Source organism: Balearica regulorum, chromosome 4, assembly GCF_011004875.1.
Source record: "Balearica regulorum gibbericeps isolate bBalReg1 chromosome 4, bBalReg1.pri, whole genome shotgun sequence".
Taxonomy (NCBI): domain Eukaryota; kingdom Metazoa; phylum Chordata; class Aves; order Gruiformes; family Gruidae; genus Balearica; species Balearica regulorum.
The window spans coordinates 26,123,218-26,143,030 of NC_046187.1; the positions used below are offsets into that span (position 1 = coordinate 26,123,218).

At 41.0% G+C, this 19,813-nt stretch overlaps 1 protein-coding gene across 5 annotated transcripts in view; it reads right to left on the minus strand.

Annotated features, from left to right (window-relative positions):
* Window positions 1-4,617, minus strand: part of NPNT (nephronectin) — a 56,687-nt gene extending 52,070 nt beyond the window's left edge. Inside the window, exons 1-2 of one of the 5 annotated variants that reach the window (XM_075751496.1) lie at window positions 4,269-4,617; window positions 2,714-2,814 (exon numbers count right to left, since the gene is read on the minus strand). In XM_075751496.1, the coding sequence (XP_075607611.1) occupies window positions 2,714-2,814; window positions 4,269-4,339 (172 nt within the window). In that variant the 5' untranslated portion in view covers window positions 4,340-4,617. The remainder of the gene's footprint in view (window positions 1-2,713; window positions 2,815-4,268) is intronic. The other 4 variants (XM_075751497.1, XM_075751495.1, XM_075751498.1 and 1 more) reach the window with 4 other exon arrangements.
* Between the last annotated feature and the right edge of the window lie 15,196 nt (window positions 4,618-19,813).

Below are 19,813 nucleotides of genomic sequence, written 5' to 3' on the forward strand. Positions count from 1 at the left end.
ACTCTTGCTACACTCTAGCTCCAGCATGGCTCTCACCTTACATTTGTTGTCAGAAAGGTAAACTCAGAGGTGATCAGTGCCTACACAGGAAACTATGCATGAGTAAGCAGGTGAGAGTCCAAAGGTGCTGTACCACTTGCAGGCATACCAAGGATGGCTCAAACTAGTTTAAGAAAAGCAGTTCAAGCTCACTAACAAAGAACTCAGCATTATTGCCTGAATATTTACAGCTTTGTTTTTTGGACTCATTTGTAAATTGGGTCTCACTACTAATTTTTAAGCCTGACCCTATACTTGTTTTTATAGTGCAAATACAATTTATTCTAGAAATGGCGAAGAAAATGTACATCTAGTAGAGAAAGTCTGACGTGTATTTATGCTGCTCATTGCAGGGACAGGACTAAGAGGTTTGCCTTTCTCCACAGAGAAAGTAGGAGAAATATCTGCGTACTTGGCTTTTTGGAAGTTTTTCAGTGATATCCCTTTGCACAGTAAAACACTCAAGTTTTCCTTTGAGGCCAGGAATGCTGCCTTCTGTGCCAGGTTAATCCTTCATACCGAATGCCACATTCCCAAGGTGGAGAGTCGACTAGAGATTTTCTATTTGGCTGCAAGCACTAGAAAGATTCACTTTCATTTAGTGTAATCTCCCACTCTGTGATATGACTGGAATTTTCACAACCCACAACTTGGGGCAGATTTTCTTGCTTTATTTTGCTAAGTATCTGGCTCCCATTTAAAAACCAGAAGGAGCTGCTAAGTTTTTAATAAAGTCTTTACCCAAATGTCTGAGACTCCTCTGCAATTCAAAAAGTGTGCGAAAAAGATGGGAAAAGAGTGCATTTAGACACTTAATTGTGTTCTTTTGAAAGTCTGGTCCCCGCTGCTGGAGATGAACACATAAAATCCATCTCTGCACTGCTTGGAAATGTCCATAAAGAAAAATCTGTGAATAATGGACTAAAACGCAGTGGAAGGAGGTGAGAATTCACCTAGCTTTAGCCTTAAAAAAAGAGCATTTACAGTATCTGAAAAAGTTAATACTACAAATGACCTTACTGACAAAATTCAAAGAGGAAAAAAATAAACATATATTCTGTGTATCATTACTTTCATCTCGTTTTCAACTTTTAATTATGAATCCTTTGACAGTATCACTTTATACTATTCCTGTCTCCCAAGATCATAAAAATGCAACCCCAAATCAGACTTAGTGAGAAACTGACTTCCACCTAAACATGAGCTGCAATTTATGGTCACAACACAGGTGATAACTTGTGTAAGAAAAGGGCCATAGCAAGACCCTTTTAGTGTTTTGGGGTTTGGTTTTGTTCTTAGTTTTGTTTTGTTGGGGTTTTTTAACAAGGTGAATTATTGATACTTGCCAGTTAAGCATTCATAGCCTCAAACATTTATTTGAAAATCACTGAGCATTTAAAATTGCATTATGAAAGATGGACACAGATTCTATCATCGCTGGAATAACTTCAATCAACATACTTCACATTCTCCTTCCTTCTCTATAAACATGCATCCCAAGGAAAGAGCTACTTGTTACCAATTAGAGTAACAAGAATGATTCAAGCTATCGCCTGAGATATCAACCCAAGAACTTTACATCAAAAAACAGTATCAGGGATATTATGTTCTAGAAGTACTTTACATAGCTTTTTTACCAGTCATCTTATAGACCTATTAAATATTGTGGGCTTTTAAAACACTTGGGAAGGAAGAAGCCAGTCTTGCTGTTTACAGATTTGAACAAAACCTTTGCTGAGAGTCTACAGTTGTATTGCCAATGCTATTTCTATCTTTTGCCTAATATTTGCCTCCTACAGTCGCTGCCCTGCAGACTAAGCCACTTACAGCATTTAATATCTGTTTTACTTAAAAATGGCTTTGCAGAAAGTGATCTAGATGCAGACATTTCCATCTAAATAAAAAAAAAAGGAGGACCAGTATTTATAGGTTCACTCCTGCAAAAACTTAGGGGACATCACTCATGTATGCACTATTAAACACATGAGCGAGCACTCCCAGTATCAAAGGCTGTAATTTTAACAAGCTGAGATCTCTGTGACGCTCCTAACAATTTTAACTTCTACAGAGTGCTAGCTGCCACCACAGAATACCTTTTGAAGATGTAGTTGAAGACTTATCTACTTGGTTATCCTGCAATTATATCAAAGATTCTAGATAGATGTGAGAATATCAGAGATGTTTCTCTTCACATGTGACCCAGTAAAAGGATGCTGTCAGGGAGATTTATTCCCTTAGTTTGGGGTTACTGAAAGAATGTTTGCCTTTAATACTAATTGGAACGTTTCCATTGACTTTTTAAGTGAAATGTCAATAATTTGGGTTTCCTTCTTGGACGCAAATATTCTCGCCCTGCAGTGCTTGTAACATGACACAGTGTAGTGTTATGTCAGGCTATTAGACCAGAGCATGAAATGAAGTGGAAACTGAACAGAAATTCCCAATTTCTCATTGCCCTAGCTAAAGTTTACCTTACTTGATTGCAATCATTTTTAGTACTGTTAATAACAGAGAATTTTAATGTGACAACATCCTTCTAAATAAGTCAGACTCACACGTGCAAAAGCCTAAGCTCTGCATTGTAAGAATGTGTGTCAACATGTGAAAGACGTGACTAGGTGTGTACAAGCCTTTTCTACAAGTGACTAGAAGCTCCAGCAGCAGTGATACTCACGTTGGCACTGTCCCCAGGACAATCGGGCCCAGCCCCAGCAGCAGTCAATTCTACTTCCAAACCGGCACAGTCCTGTGGAGGAGACTATTTGTCTGGGCCACCTGAACAAGACAGTTCAAAAAAGTCTGGTGAAACATTTGAAAAGTAACTAAAATTATTCTAGATTAAGAAAAAAAAAGACAAAAACCTCTCCTGCATAGAGATATATATTTTAAAAAAAACAAACATAACTGCTTTAAGCTGAGTCTATGATATTTCTATCATTACTACTGTTTTTAGTTCAGAAAATGTAAATGACTATTAGGCAAAGAGTGGAAAACATAATTAAGGTAACTTTGTAAAGCCTGAAAAAACTGTCGTGCTTTGCAATATGCTCGCTGCTGCCACTCCCAGGTTGGTATTGAATAATTTCATTAGTCTGAAGCACAGAATTTATATGTGGCATAAACTGCCATCATAAAGTTTCAGCACTGGTTTATTTCACAACACACGGCCAAACTTTCTCACTGAAACATTAAAGGAAACAAAACAAAACAAAAGCTTCCTGAACTGTTAAACAAAAATTAAATACAAAAGGGGAGCTGCAGTCTTCCCTTGTTCCAAGGTAAAAGATATCACGGTCTCAAGCAATTACAAAGTACTGACGTAAATTGTTAATGTTTTTTTATGACAAGCTGAAATAATGTGAACACTGCCTTTGAACAAACCCTAAACAGAAGTCCTTGCGAGGCAGTCAGGCTCCTGATTCACACGCACACCGGAGCGTTGTGCTGGGCAGTCCGCTCCTCGCAGCGTTCTCCAACTTGCCCTGCCGCCGCTCGCTACACCTGACACGGCTCAGCACGGCCCACGAGGCACACGCTCTCCAAGCATTCATTTTCACCTCGCTTCATGTTAAAACTTGAGTGGCAATCTTCACCGTATTCTGTTTCAAGTGCCTCGAGGCGTCAATAAACTAATTTTATTTTTACAGCACGCAAATTGCGTTGTTTTTAATCCTTGCAGGACGCAACCCTGCCAGAACAATAAACTTTTTTATACCTTAGCCCGTATTTAGGTTGCCGAGCAATGCGCGGGCCAAGGGCGGGGGGTACGGGGCCGAGCGCCTCCGTCCCGGGGAACCCCGGGAGCGGCACCGGGTGGCACCGGGTCCCGCCCACGCCGCGCCTCCACCTGCGGCCGCCGGCGGGGCCGGGGCGGTCGGCCCACCTGGCCCCTCAGCCAGCCGGCCGTGCCCGTGGGCACCCCTTCTCGGCTGGGGGGGCGGGAGTGCCGAGACAAGTCCCGCCGAGGGCTCCGGGAGCCCCCGCCTCACCGAGAGGCAGCCCCGGGGACCCGTAACGAGCCCCCTCGCTGCCATTTCGCGCCCCGGCAGTCTGGTGGTAGTTAGAAGCCCCCGGGGCGTTACAGCCGCAGGCGCCGAACCCCCCGCCCGCCCTGGGGAGAGCCCAGGCTCCCTCCGCTCTCCCCGCGAGGGCTCCGACCTGCCTGAGTAAACACCAACTTCCCTGCCCGGCCGGCCCCCGACCACGGTCCCCCGGGAGCCGGCGCCTACCTTCTGTCAAACTCCCCGGCCGCCCCCAGGGAGAGGCAGGACGCCAGGAGCAGCCGCAGGGAGAGTTCCATGGCCGGCGGGGCTCTCCCGCCGCGCGGGCTGGCCGCCCAGGCGGCCCGGGGTGGGCAGCGGTGGCGGACACGCTTCCCACCGCCACGCTGCAAGGCGGACTGCGGGGCAGGCGGTCCGGCTGCCGCCGACGCCGGCTGCGCTGCGACAGCGAGCCCCTCTCTCTCTGCCCGCCCGCCCCGCTGCCGGGCGGAGGAGGCGCTGCAAGGGGAGCGGCACCGCCGCCCGTCCCCGGCAGAGGCGCCCGCGGTCGGGCCGCCCGCCTCCCCGCTGAGGGGCACCTGACGGCCTGCGGCGTGTCCCCCCGCCGGCAGGGCCGGGCCCCTTTGCTGCCTGCCAGCCGTGCCGTACCGGTACCGTACCGGTACCGTACCGGGAACGACGGCGGCCGCGCGAGTTGCAGGAAGCAAAAACCGCGGTCTGAAGCCACCAATAAAGTGGGCAGTAGTTGTATAAGCTTTTCTAGCTCGACCTTCGTGAAGTAGGATGGCCACCAACTGTTCTCTGTGAGCAAAGTCCACAGCTAAAGCCAAGAGCATTAAGATTTGGCCTTCTTTTGCCAACCAAACTTCTCCCAAAATAAAGCTTTTCAAAAGAATTACAAGGTGTACGTGGTTTTTTTTCTGGCTCAAAGACTCCTATTAATAGCTCTCAGATGTTGGTGTGTGTGACATAACGTGTTCTAGCCCTTGTCCAGACGAAAAAAGTGACAAGTTTAAACATGACCCACACAGCATGTAATGACATCCTAGCACCACTACCAACAGCGACAACCTCATCTGTACTCTACACTAACATGCTAAAATACAGCAGTTATTTTTGCTTTGTTTCTATGAACTTCAGCTCTTGGGACTTACTGAGGGGACACTTAATAACAGCCTGTCATCAATTTAGGGTCAGAGCTGCTCCGAGATCCCTCTGATTACAGACAGATGGGGCCAACAACTTGGACTAGGTTGCAGCATTGGTTCTGATCTGTGACTAAATCAAGGCTTAAATCATATCAGCTGTTCTTACAAGGGTCTGGCTGCAGCTTAGAAGCAGAAAACAAAGATCTTCTGGGTTATGCTGTAACACAAAGCCAAACCCTTTAGGGAGCATTTGGATGCCAAATATGATTTCAGGCTTTAGATTTGAGCTGGTAGTCCTGTACAGGGCATTGTCCACTTTCAAAACACTTAACAGATAATTCAAGCAATACTGCACAAAGGTAACTACTTTTTGCATAATACAAATCGTGCCAGTGAGTTTTTGAATATCACACATTTCCCAACTGGTTTTACCACTTTCTGATCAAGTTTGTAGCAGAAAGCCCAATCCAATGCTCCCTCACCTCTTTTTGTCATCTTTTGAGGCCCATACATTCCCTGTGCTCAGCCTTCTGATCAACAGCCTCAACCCCAGCACTTTTCAGACACAGAGAAAAAACAACTGTAAAAGCTACAAAGTGATTCTCCAATGCACTCGTTACCTATGTCTAGATAAGAAGCAAGCCCTTTTAGAGGAGTCAGATAAATACAGAAAGTACAGCTCTTGACGGATCAGTCACTTTTTTTTTTTCTTTTTGTCACTTGGATATGGGATGACAGACCTTGCAGAATGAATTCACTGTCAAGATTTTATGGGCAGAAGGGGAGAAATCCTGTTTGTGATAACCACAGGGATTTCTCTCTGGTAACAGTATCCGCCTGTATCTCTCCAACTTGTAGAAAGAAGTGTCCACAAATTACACTGCAGCCAAGTTCAGGACAGGTGCCAGAAGCAACATTTGAACTTCACTGTGAATTCAGGTCTAAGGCAACCTGACACTTTCCCTCTGATGTCCAAAGGCACATGTCATAGAATCGATTCCTTTCATGCAATGCTGCACAGTGGTACTTATGTACACAGCAACTTTAAAGCACACGCTACTCCTTTAAAGCATGTATACTTGCAAATGATAGTAAGATCATTTAATCTCCCCAGACTGCACTCAGTATTAAGATTTCCTCAGCAGCCTGTTTAGCACTTTTATATGTTAATACTAGTGTGCTGGTCAGACATGGTGCCTAGTCCAATTAAGACTGTCTGCTTTTGGTTAACTTCTGCTGCCTTTACAACTTGTTTTGGAATATCAGCCTGAAAAAAAGCAGTTAACCAGCTGCTGAAAGATCACATATGGCACTTCCATACCCATCAATGGGACTGACCATCCAGTTATATATGAATTCATTTATTTTGGCAATGCGTTATCAATGCCAATAGAGTTTTCTTAATAAGGTAGTTTCTCATATCCAGGACACTAGCAGGATTACTGAGTGAGCTGGCAAAGAACCAAATCTCTTGACAAGTTAAAGGTGGATAAAGCTGTCTTCCATACCCCACTGCTGTGTGAGTGTGCATCAAGGTAATATAGAGAAGATGGAGATGTTGTTGGAAGTATTACTAGAAGTACTTTCATGCCTTATGTTTAGTGAAGCAGTATGAAAGCATGGCAGATGTTGAAGCAATAGGGTGGGCTGGCCTTATGTTCAGCAAGACGTTAGCAATAAAGTCCAGCAGCTCGGCATCAAGCACTCAGACGGATGACTAGCACATGCCCAAGTGGAGCATGGACAAAAGAACAAGCGTCCAAGAAAGCTTTTTCCAAGATACTGATAAGATGCTGGGTGGAGTGCAACATGATAGTCAGGTTTTTAGCTGCAAATTAGCAACAGTGAAGCAGAAACACAGAGGAAGACATAGTATTTTGAACAGCAATGCTGTACCCTCGTGTATGAAAAAGTCAAAACGCATGCAGCAATTGCAAATAGGAAGGCAAATTCTGCCTGAAAAGGTGTGTATTTTATGCAAGCATAGTGACCCTTCCCACCATGCTTATTTTACTCTTCTCCATTCCCCCATAAAGATCTTTATGTACTCGTGCCAAAGAAGCCACACTGTCAGCCATGATCTTCATCTCAGACTTCAAGTCTCATGGATATATTGAGCTCAGGTTGAGACCCTTCTATGAAAATCAAGACCTGAAACTTGTGAAGATACTCTGTGTTGAGAGCAGAAGAGTCTAAAATACTTGCAGTTGTCCATGCCATTAGAAAGCCCATTAGGTTCCGAATTATCTAGAATTTCCCAGGGTATGAAGCTCTAGGTATATATCCTATTGCTGCATTCTACACCGTAAGTGATAAAGGCACATCTGACTACACACAAACCTGAATTTTGGTGATAAGGTGGCAGAGAGCAAAGACAACCATTGGCTGGTCGCAAGTGGTGTTCCCCAGGGCTCAGTACTGGGGCCAGTTCTCTTTAATATCTCTATCAGTGATCTGGACGAGGGGATCGAGTGCACCCTCAGTAAGTTTGCAGTTGGGTAGGAGTGTTGATCTGCTTGAGGGTAGAAAGGCTCTACAGAGGGATCTGGACAGGCTGGATCAATGGGCCAAGGCGAACTCTATGAGGTTCAACAAAGCTAAGTGCCAGGTCCTGCACTTGGGTCACAACAACCCTATGCAATGCTACAGGCTTGGGGAAAAGTGGCTGGAAAGGTGCCTGGTGGAAAAGGACCTGGGGGTGTTGGTCGACAGCCGGCTGAATATGAGCCAGCAGTGTGCCCAGGAGGCCAAGAAGGCCAACAGCAGGCCTTTCTGAGGCTTGTATCAGAAATAGTGTGGCCAGCAGGACCAGGGAAGTGATCGTCGCCCTGTACTCGGCACTGGTGAGGCCACACCTTGAGTACTGTGTTCAGTTTCGGGCCCCTCACTACAAGAAGGACATTGAGGTGCTGGAGCATGTCCAGAGAAGGGCAACAAAGCTGTTGAGGGGTCTAGAGCACAAGTCTGATGAGGAGTGGCTGAGGGAACTGGGGTTGTTTAGCCTGGAGAAAAGAAGGCTGAGGGGAGACCTTAGTGCTCTTTACCAGCTCCCTGAAAGGAGGTTGTAGCCAGGTGGGTGTTGGTCTGTGCTCCCACGTAACAAGTGATAGGACAAGAGGAAATGGCCTCAAGTTGCGCCAGGGGAGGTTTAGATTGGATATTAGGAAAAATTTCTTCACCAAAAGGGTTGTCAAGCACTGGAACAGGCTGCCCAGAGAAGTGGTTGAGTCACCATCCCCGGAGGTATTTAAAAGCCATGTACATGTGGTGCTTAGGGACACGGTTCAGCAGTGGACTTGGCAGGGCTAGGTTAACGGTTGGACTTGATGATCTTAAAGGTCTTTTCCAACAAAAACAATTCTATGATTCTATGAAATGCTCTAGAGAGTGGGGCTTGCTAATCCTGCTGCAGAGAGGGTAAAGGTGGTGTGGCGTGTGGCACGGTACAGTTAAACAATGCATGCAGGAATGTGTTCAATATACCGCTTAGTACAGTACTAATATTTTTCCAAAAAACCAATACAGTGCAGTGTTAAACTCCGTTAAAGAACCAGTGTCATGAACAATATATGTAACTGGTAATACAAGTAACATCAACTAAAAAAGCATGTAAACAACAGGAAACCCAGTTCTAATTAAATGAAGCTTACTTAGAGTTTTCTCTAGTGAAATGAACCTTTCTTGTATGCGTGGGACCTGTTCCTCTTAAACAATAATACTTACTTTTACTTCACTTGGAGTAGACTGTGTCCAGCGGTCTCAGTGTTTAAAACTTCAGCTACAGGGCTAAATACAGGTTTCTAATACACTCTTTACAGCTACAACCATTCCTGAGGGGAAAAAAACAACAGAACAAAACCAGTTTCTGGAACACTCCCTGCCATTGACTGGACAGGCATTATTAAGAAAAAAGAGCTGAAAAGATACAAGCAGTAGCTACGTTAGACTGACAGATATTGCTAGATACAGTAGATGATAGAATATGGTAGACTGACAGAAATCACACAGAAACAACTTTAAAATTTATCTTCATTGTTACAAGTAGCTATGAATTGGACATCATCACACCGGTAAAATATATTGCTTTCAGAGCTGTCTACTGCCAGGTAACTTTTCTTTGAAGGAGGCATTAAATGAGTAACTTCTTTCAAGTCTGCTTTTTAAAATATTAACTTCTTCCTTGTTGTCTTAAAACATATTATAAATATTAATGAATTAAGTCCTCTATTCAGCAGAATCAGGCAATACTTTTTGTAACTCTCCCATTTACAGAAGCAGAAATTAAGGAACAGAAAATTATTTTCTCACAAATCAAATTATCTGTAAAACTAGAAATAGATCTCCTGTTTTCCAATTTCATACTTAAACCACAAATCCATCCTTCCTCCCTTCTAAGTATTTTACCCTCATTGAGGCTAAGAAACTTAACCACAAATACCACACTACCCCAAGTCACTAAATCACACTATGACGTGTAAGAAACACTTGATTTGTAGTTAATAGCATGCATGATAATATTTTGCATTTGCGATGCTAATGTAACATCTATATGTTACATCTATATGTGGAACAAAAGAAAATAATCCAAATTATTTACAAAACTTTCAATGTCATTACTTTTCCTCTGGGGCTATGCAATTCTGCTTTTCAACCAACTTTCTATATGGTATATTTAAAAATAGTATTTATTGAGTAAACATTATCTCTGTCATATGTTAGGTGACAATCTCTGTCAGTCACGTGCTAATAAGAAAACTGTGGGGCATCAAGAAAATCCAGCAATTCAATCAGCTAAATCAATCTTGGTAATCCCTCACAGTAAACCTACTAGAAAGGGTGAGAAAGTCATCAAAACTATCAGACACTGTAGTATCAAAGTACCTTCTGCACAGATAAATACTGTGCTTTGGAAATACTAATTCAAAAGCTTCCAAATGTTTTTTCTGCATCAGGTCTTCCAAATTAATTTGCTTTTTCCCATATTTTTTTCCCACACATACTTGATCCTTTAAAAAATTATAAGTGGTATTTGTGTTGAAGTTTCCTGCATTTCATTACAGTGTAAAGAATTTATTTTCCCCTGTAAATAAACAATAATTTACCTTTCAAAGGCCAGTAAAATTTCATATTCCCTTCTGCGTATGTCTTTTAAACAGATTTCTAACTGTCCACATTATCAATTTTTGTACCAAAGGCATTTTGCATAGAGGATGAGAATGATAATCCCCCAAATTTAGCATTACCCTGTTCATTAGGGAGTCAGTCTACTTGGCCTCACTTGCAACACAATCATTGAACGCAGAAAAATCCGCAACTGACGTAAAAGACATCTTCAGCAGGATGCTGAGGGACAGCAGAGCCACCTTCAAAAAATGGTGCTAAACTGCCCACACTAATCCCAGCCTTGCACATCCTGCACCTCTCAGTGATGCCAACAATGAAAGAGATACAACCGTTGGAAAACCTGGGCTTAAGAAGTTTTTTTGTGGACAGGACCAGAAACTACATTGCATTGATCCCCATGTGCAGGCAGGCAAAAGGGTGGAAATGAGATGAGTTCCGCATGTGAGTGAAACCTAGTTGTGAATGCCTTCACAGATCGAGCAGAAAAACATGCATATGGCCTCTGACGCTCTCTGAAAAAGGGAAAAAGAGAAGAAAGTTTTAGGAACCTGTCGAATAAATGACTGACAAACTGTTTCACGCAATCAGATTGTTAGCACTGAACAGAACGCCTCCAATCAGCATCATTACCTACTCCAGGTTGTTTCAGCCAGTTAGCCCTCATTATTCACCACTCTAGTTCAGTCGGCCTTTGGGAAAGCGCCTCACAAACCAGCTAGATTTGGTGAAAAGGAGGCAGGGTTAAGTTTCCAAAGGAGCCTGGCTTTGTCATGCTTCTGTAACAGCATTTTCCACATAATCTTTGTAAAGTCCTACTGTTCCAATAATACACTCAGTTCAATACAAATCTTACAGCTTTATGACGTGTTTTGCAGATCATACTACAGCCCGTCATGACCAATTTTACAACCTGCAGTCAATGTTCAATTCAGTCTCCTTTCCTCAGGAAACCAAATGCTTAAACACAAGAAAACGGTTCAATACATCACTAATACGTTGTCACCTAAATCATTATCATCTCCGTGGGTGACAGGCACATGCACTTAGCAGTCAGGGCGAAGAGACCAGAACTGAGGCACAAGCAAGACATTTAGCCTGAGTGGAAATTACCAAAGAAATATTACTTATATGGCAAGAAAATACACATACTCGGCAACACTCAGAATCAACAGTATACTGTCTTTTTCATGGGCAAGAAGTGCATAAAAACCTTCTGTTCAACAATATTGAAGGCTCATGGCAGATTCTCTAAAAAAAACAAAGCAAAAATTAAATCACCAGATTACTATCTATAACTAAAAGAAAATATAAAGAAAAAAAACAGGAGAGTCACATATGTCATGCAGAGAAGAACTATAAAAAGAGCTGTTAAGAATCAAAAAACCACAAGTACGTGAGCTGAAACCAAACTTAACTTCACAGTCTGCCATAACTTTTACAAAAGAAAAAGGCAACATTAACAGAGGAGATGTCCATGAAGACATGTTCTTGACCACAGTTCTAATGTAAACTGATTTGAATCAAGCCAGCCAACTGTTTTGTGTATTACCTGAAATAATTATGGCCTTTACGTGAGTTTTATCTTTCATGAACCCAGACTGCAAGCTAGGACTTCTTGGACTACATAAGAATTTTAACATACAAGCCATAAATCAGCCTGAAAAGTTACCAGAATTGTTTTTAGGACAGAAGAAGCAAATAATCTGGTACAGCATGGATTCAATTGTTTCTGCTCATGAAATACAGTCCTTACAGCAAGAAATGCATTGAGAGATGCAGAACCAGAAGGAAATGATTTCCAGTAGCTTTGACTATCACACTGTTTTTGTAACTTTGTTTTTTCCCATGCCTGGGGCTCATTGCCAATATTAGACCAAAAAAAAGTTTGAGGTCCATATATTAATACAGGTATGCTGCCCAGGCTACCTATATAAATTATGACAATGACTTTCCAGAGAGAAATGATCAAGCACTACTTTAACCTGATCTTTTAGATTGTTTTTCTTTTATCATACCAAACCTTGATTTGCTACATAAATTCTGGCAAAGATGGAATACATTAACTCAAAAGATATAAATCACTCTGGTTCCTGATTTTCCCTCTGTTTCATTTGGTTTCAGGTGCTGTAACTTTGCTTGCCCGAGCTGAGCTATAGCTATGTAATGAGATGGATCCTCTGGTACAGGTTGCTGATAAATTGACCTAGAACTACTTTTATAAATGAATTTAAATTGTTATTCTCAAGGGGAAAATGGGCTTGTCTAATTGATAGAATTCTTTATTTAATTTCCATCTTATTTTGACACACAGAGAATTCCTAGTACACTCTGAGATACCAAGGGGGACCAGTAGGCAGAAAAACCTACTACAGATGCTCTGAGGTAGAGTTTTCATATAGTTATGATATTATTGACCCAGCTCCTCTGTTCAACTCTATGTAACTGCAATCTCTGAAAGAACTTTCAGAAGTTAAAACAGTGTGGACAACTGATTATTTCTATTGCTGTTTCAGTGAATCACAGAATGGCTGAGGTTGGAAGGGATCTCAGTAGGTCATCTAATCCAAAGCCCCTCCTCAAGCAGGGTAACCTACCAGGTTGCCCAGGACCATGGCCAGGCAGCTTCTGAATAGCTTCAAGGATGGAGACTCCACAACCTCTCTAGGAAACCCATGCCAGTGCTCAGTCACCCTCACCGTGAAAAACTATTTCCTGATGTTCAGATGGAATCTCCTGTTTGTGTCCATTGCCTCTTGTCTTGCCACTGGATACCACTGAAAAGCACCTGGCTCCACCTTCTTTACACCTTCCTTTCAGATATTTGTCCACATTGATGAAATTCCCCCTGACCTTTCTCTTCTCCACACTAAATGGTCCCAGCTGTCTCAGCCTTTCCTCATAGCAGAGATGCTCTCATCCCTTAATCACCTTAGTGCCCTTTGCCAGACTGTCTCCAATAGCTTTGCATCTCTCACTGGACACAGCACTCCAGGTATGGCCTTACCAGTGTTGAGTAGAGGGGAAGGATCACCTCCCTTGACCTGCTAGCAACAAACCTCCTAATGCAGCCCAGGATACCGTTAGCTCCCTTTGCAGCAAGAGCACATCGCTGGCTCATGTTCAACTTGGTGTCCACCAGGACCTCCAAGCTCTATTCTGCAAAGCTCCTTTCCAGCCAGGCACCTGTCAACATACAGTGCACGGGGTTGTTCCTCCCCAGGTCTCTTTCTTGAACCTCATGAGGTTCTTGTCAGCCCATTGCTCCAGCCTGTCGAGGTCCCTCTGGATGGCAGCATGACCATATCAGCCACTGCTCTCAGTTTTGTGTCATCAGCAAGCCTGCTGAGGATACACTGTCCCCCGTTATTCAGATCATTAATGAAGATGTTAAACAGAACTGGACCCAGTACTGACCTCTGTGAAACTAACAATTTATACCAATAAAGTTTTCATATGTTTTAAGTCAAAACCAAAAAAGATCTCATAGAAGTACGGTGTAGTAATAGTTAAATAAAGCACATGGCTGGTATGATGATTATTGCTTGTGAGCCTTTTAATGCCTTTCAGCATTACAGATTTTGTTTGTGGTTTTCATTAGGTAGGATTTGAGAGACTAAAACGTGCATGAAATTCACATTTTCAGAATACATTGTGAGAGATAAGAGGATGGAAAAGATTTAAGATGGGTTTAAGTGCTCAGTATGAAAGGAAATGAAGCAGTTTCAGGGTTATCTACAGGTTTTTGGTAAAGAGTTACTGATTCGTCTATATTCTGCTAAAACAATGCAGTAACATTCAATTTTACTTTCTACTATTTTTTTCTTGAAGCTGTATATTCAAAAACAGTAAGTCCAAATACACTTCTAAAGACTTCTATGGGTTTTCACAGATATCTTTTGAGATGAGACAGTAATTTGGGATTCTGTTTTAAAATGCAATTCAACACATGCCTGAACTATTGAAATAAACCAGAATTCTCCTGAACTGCAATTTTCATAAGGTAGAGAGAGAAATACAACAGTTCTGGCTGAGATGGATTTGGAGCACCAGACTAGAAACTTTTTCCATCAGTAATAAAGATAATCTGCAGAAGGAAAAGTGAGAAAATTTCAGGAACAGAAAACGAATTGTAACGGCTAGCATGAGAGGAAAGGGGAAACCTAAGAAAGAGACTGGACAATTTTAAATACGGGTTTGCAGACCATATCAAAGTGTTCCAGGACAAATGAAAAACAGTCCAAGTTGTAAAGGCCCCTGTAAAACTTTGAATACCAGAATCCATAGGTAACAGAATTAACAACAGAATTAATGAACAGTTCTGTGGACAGATAGAAGATGGAACTAGGACAAAGGGATAAAAGTTGGTTTCTGTCACATTTCAGAAAGTACATTTTATTCCTGTCTTTTTAGTTCTAATACATAAATAACCATGACTGATAACTATGCTTGGTCAAGTACAGGAAGTATTAGAGTTGAAAAGAGAGACAGGAAAGTGTCTATAAAAAGCTCTACTGTCTTTCAAGAACTATAGCCTGAACTACTCTAAAATATTTTGCAAGAATCTGAAGAGTGTAAAAGCCGCACCTTTAAACTGACAAACTGTCAGCTCTCAAAGACAGAGGCCAACTATCCAGATAAATGAGGTGTCATTTTCCCTTTCAGTGCAGTTAAAGAATGTCATCTGCCCATCAGAAAATCAGACTGTCAAGCTTGCATAGTACTCAGTTTCTACTTTTACTGAAACTAAAGGCAATGATCATATAAGGAAAAAGGAATACATGTTAAACATGTTAAATCAGGAAGCAATCAAAGGAAGACCACTTAAAGGATCAGATTTGTTTGTACTGTAAATGACATTAAAGATGCTCATTTCTGGTTCTTGGCTCCCAGCAGCTTATGATTTTGGGATTCAAACCAACAAACATTTGAACCCAAACCTAGTTGTACTGAACTTTTAGTTCATTTAGTTTATGAATCACTTCCCCAACATCGACAGCATTACTGACACAAATAAAAAGTCAGGTGCGCACACTTGAAGGGCAGCTCTCTACATTATACACAACCCCAAAGAACGCTGCATCAGCGTGCACTAGGAATGTGTTTCATTAAGCAGAGAGGTCACAGAGTCCTCCTGTATGTCACAGCCTGACTGATTTTCTCACTCTTCCAAAGTGACAACGCAACAGGGTCTGGAGTATAACTTAAACTACCACCTCCCGCTTTTAGTCATTTCTTCCTATTTGGCTTCATGGGTGTCGACCTCAGCTTTGATTTTCTTGCTTCAAATCAGAAAATTACTGAGTAAATAAAGGTATTTTCTACTCTTTCTTAATGTGTGGAAGGTGCATACAATTAGGAGAGCCAGACAGCACTGTTACAGAAAACCTGCTGTGCTTCACGTAAGGTATGAGTTTAGTGGACTTGATCACCCAGGCATAAAGTGTTACTGTTCAAAACCAGCCTGAGAGCAATAGCTAAAAACTTACTGCTTTCTGCGCTATGTTGACTCTTCTCTGTAGATAAAGGTAGGTATTAAGTCATAGCAATTTTGTGCATGTGTATGCCTACATTTTCATGGTTACCAGACAACCTTCAGAAAGACACTAACATTCTTCAAGATTAGATGCATGAGACTGACTATCTGGAAAAATTTTAAAACTATACTTTCTAGTGATCTCTACATACAGCAGCAAATTCTGAGTAAGGATGGTAGACACAGAATGGTACTGTGTTATCCTCAGAACTTGAACACTCCCTCTTCTTTCAAGCAAGGTAAGTGCTTACATCAAATTAATTAGATGATTTATGGCTGTCATACAGTTTATGTCAATGGTATTTATTCTTTTAACAGAAGCTATTCTGTATATCACTAGTATATAGATATCCTGCTAATGTAAGTTTATCAAGAGCTGAAAACAACTGTAGCTGCAAATTCTCTCAGTAAGGATTATTCAGCTGGAACATGTTTTACTTTAGAGAGCTTGTTGGTATTTATTACAGAGCATATAAAAGTAATCCAATTGTAATAAAGATTCATAAACTAACTGAAGGTTTCAAATTGCATAATTGCTTTAAATCACTTTAAAAAGGATTTTCTTTCCAGAATCCTACTTTGAACATGAAATGTTACTCCAACATGGATGAGGTATCTATTTATAACCAAATGTTTGTGTGTAATGGTCAAATACAAAAAAGAAGAATTGAATGTTTATTTTAGTCTTGATTTTCATCCAACACCTTGCATAATTTATCCTGAAATTCTAATTATATCCCCCTGTATAAGCACTGAAAACTGAGAGAAAATCTATTTGCTAGAGCTTTTTTCCTCTTCTTTTTCCAAAGTCAAATTACTTAATGAAAAGAATTCAATGTGTCAGTGATCATCCCAACAAAGAAAACATGTCCATTTACAGTATTGTTTAACTATTTCTATAGTTAGTGACCGCATTAAATGGGTATTTGAATGGGAACATGCCAGATGAATAAAAACAACCTTCGCGGGTGCCAAACATTAGCTATTTCTACAGCATTAGCTAAAAGTATGCAAAAGCAATGTGCAAAATTACACACACCTACTATAATTACTGGCCTCTTAGGCAACATGCGTAGGTCTATAGCTGATGTGATTTTGTTTAAGAATGTCAATAAAATACATCAGGAGTTATTACCAGCCCATTATGTCATCATCCAAGCTTATATTGAACCACAGCAATATGTATGTACTACAGCTCAGGAACTGTAACGCAGCAGGGGTATGAAAATGGGTATCTATTCATGAAAGAAATCTACAGTTCATGAAGTACATGAAAAATAATGTTAGCTGGACAAAAAAACATAATAACCAGAAGCTGTGCAGTTCAACAGCCTTTTAGTAGTTGAATAAAATGGAATAAAAGTTAATTTTAAGAAGTCAGCCACCGCAGACCTCAATTAAAGAAAGGCGCCTGGGATTTGCAACAGTGAATCAGAACTTTGACTCTTCTGGTTGCCAACAGTGGTCCAGACTGAAGGCCTCTGAGAAAGGAGTGACAATGTTTTTAATGAACAGCAGCTGGCTCAAAGTCCTTGGCCTAAGTTCTAAAACATGAGGCTTCCATCCCCCGTGATCCTTCCCTGTTCTCTATTTTAACTATGGGTAACTTCATTATCCTTATTTTAAAACCTCTATTTAAAACCCTGATTTATAACCTGGCTCAGTGATAGTTTGTCACGTGGAATTCCACTGGCTAAATACAGATACCACAGAGAAACAGGCATGTTATAAACCACGATCACTTACCTTCAAGTCTGCAAAGTTATTGGCACCCCCAGAATTCTACACTATGTTGGTTGTGTTATCCCAGACGACCCCTTTTGTATTTTCTTTGCAAAATAATAGGATTCTTTGTACACAAGCTATTAAAGTCACCTGCATGATTTTCTTCACCTTACGCTGGTGTTTTATTATGTATTTTTATATAGACTGAATACAACCAAATAGCAGGTCAGCTTGTCACAAAAAACACATCAGTAGCTCTTATATCTATCAATTCAAAGAGCCATAGATGACCCAGAAATAGTCCACAGTCCAGGAAATACCAGATGAAAAACCTCTCTACAAACATACGGGGATGTAGGGAAACAAAATTGCTAGAGGGAGTGAGTTCCACAGCTGGAGTATTTCAAATAACCATCCTCCACTCAACTTGCCCTTCCCTCTCTACGTTTACACCCCACTGATCCTCTTCACATGCCTGCAACAAAAGTACCCCGACTGTCTTGAAAATATTAGGCTAAAACAGATGTTCCTCAAGTAGTAGTTAGTGTGGCTTTTTTTTTCTTTTTTAAATGAGTAAATTAAAAGTTCATTTTAGACTTGTTCATGTTTATTTCACAGGCAAGAAAATGTACCCATTTCCTCCATGTTTAACATTTCCCATCATACCATAGTCACAACCTGTTTCCCCTACATGGACACTGTTCTCTAACTCACACAAGTCCATAGGAATAGATGGGACACATTTGAGAGTATGGGGAGAGCTGGCCGGCATCATCATGAGGCCGCTCTTTATTGTCTTTGAAAGATTGTGAAGCCTGGGGACATTCTCCTACAATTTCAGAAAGGTAAATCTTACAGCAAGAATAACAATGCAGGTCACCCTCACTTCCATCCCTGGGAAAATCACAGAGCAAGGCCTCTTGGAAGCCCTCCGGCCTGACAAGTCTACAATTTCCATCTAACTTTGTAGCTCCTTTAAGAAACAAGTATCCCCTCCCCACGCAAGCTCTAAAACCGCAGAAGTTCTTTCTCCTTTTTCTTACCTGCAACTTCATTTTAGGAATGTTTGTTCTGGCATATCAATCCCCAGTCGTTCCAAATGATATATCTGTAACTGGAGTCATGCCGAGGTTTTTGACATCCTACTGTTTAGAGGTGAACAAAATTACAGAAACCCAAAGAAAAAACACTAAAATTGAGAAACACATCAAAAGTTGGGCATCAAGGCAATGCTGGAGATAAAGGAAAGCTAACTTCTGAGCTTTCTGTTCCATCACACAGATACATTTACTGCTGCATTGTTTACCTTAAATATGCCTTTTCCTCTTTATTACTTGCATATAACAGAGCTGATTTTCCTTTGTCTTTTGTGTCCATGACTGGACAACTAGATTTCTCTTGAATATAACTTAGAATTATATCGCTATAATTGAAGGTGTTTGAGCTACAACACAGTTGTACTGGTAACAGTTCAAAGTACAGTAACTTACTCTATCTTCATACATTTGAAAATACATTCCTTCCAAAAACCTCTAAATTCTAATTATAACGTTATATGAAATGTTACAACACTAAATGCAGCAAATGCTAATAAAAATGTTAAAAATTACAAGACCATATTAGAATAAAGGGCACGTTAAGTACAGTGGCATGTTATTTTAAATTGACACTTTAATACCCAGAAAAAGCTGTTAAAAATTAAAAATATGCATGGAATGCTGTTCCAACACACCCAACGTAGTGATCTGGGTTGGAAAACTAGCACTAGGAGAGGGGCAAGGAAAAAAATTGGGAGCTATAATAGCACACTAATAGAAAGATAAAATGACAACTACTTAGGACTGACAAAAGTATACGAATGTTAATGTGAACTAATGTATTTGATGGATTAAAGTGCACCAAAAAAGTTTCTGAAATTAGACTTTGGCTTTGGCATATGAAGTGAATACAGCTAAGAAGCACAAATGCCTTTTTTCTGTATGCTATATCTATTTCCAATCCTTTTGCAACTAGCAAGCGGTACTTTATCCAAATTTCATATAACAACATAATTATTGACATTATTTTAGTTCTCACATATGTAAGATTCTCCTGACTCCACCACTCATTTAACTGCACTCTGATTCTGGAGGCAGACAGAAGAGATTTTTTTCTAAGCTTCAAGAAACGTAACTCAATCTTCACCAATATACAAATACCATATTGAGCCCTAGTGTTGATGAATGGATTCCAATCTCAGAAAG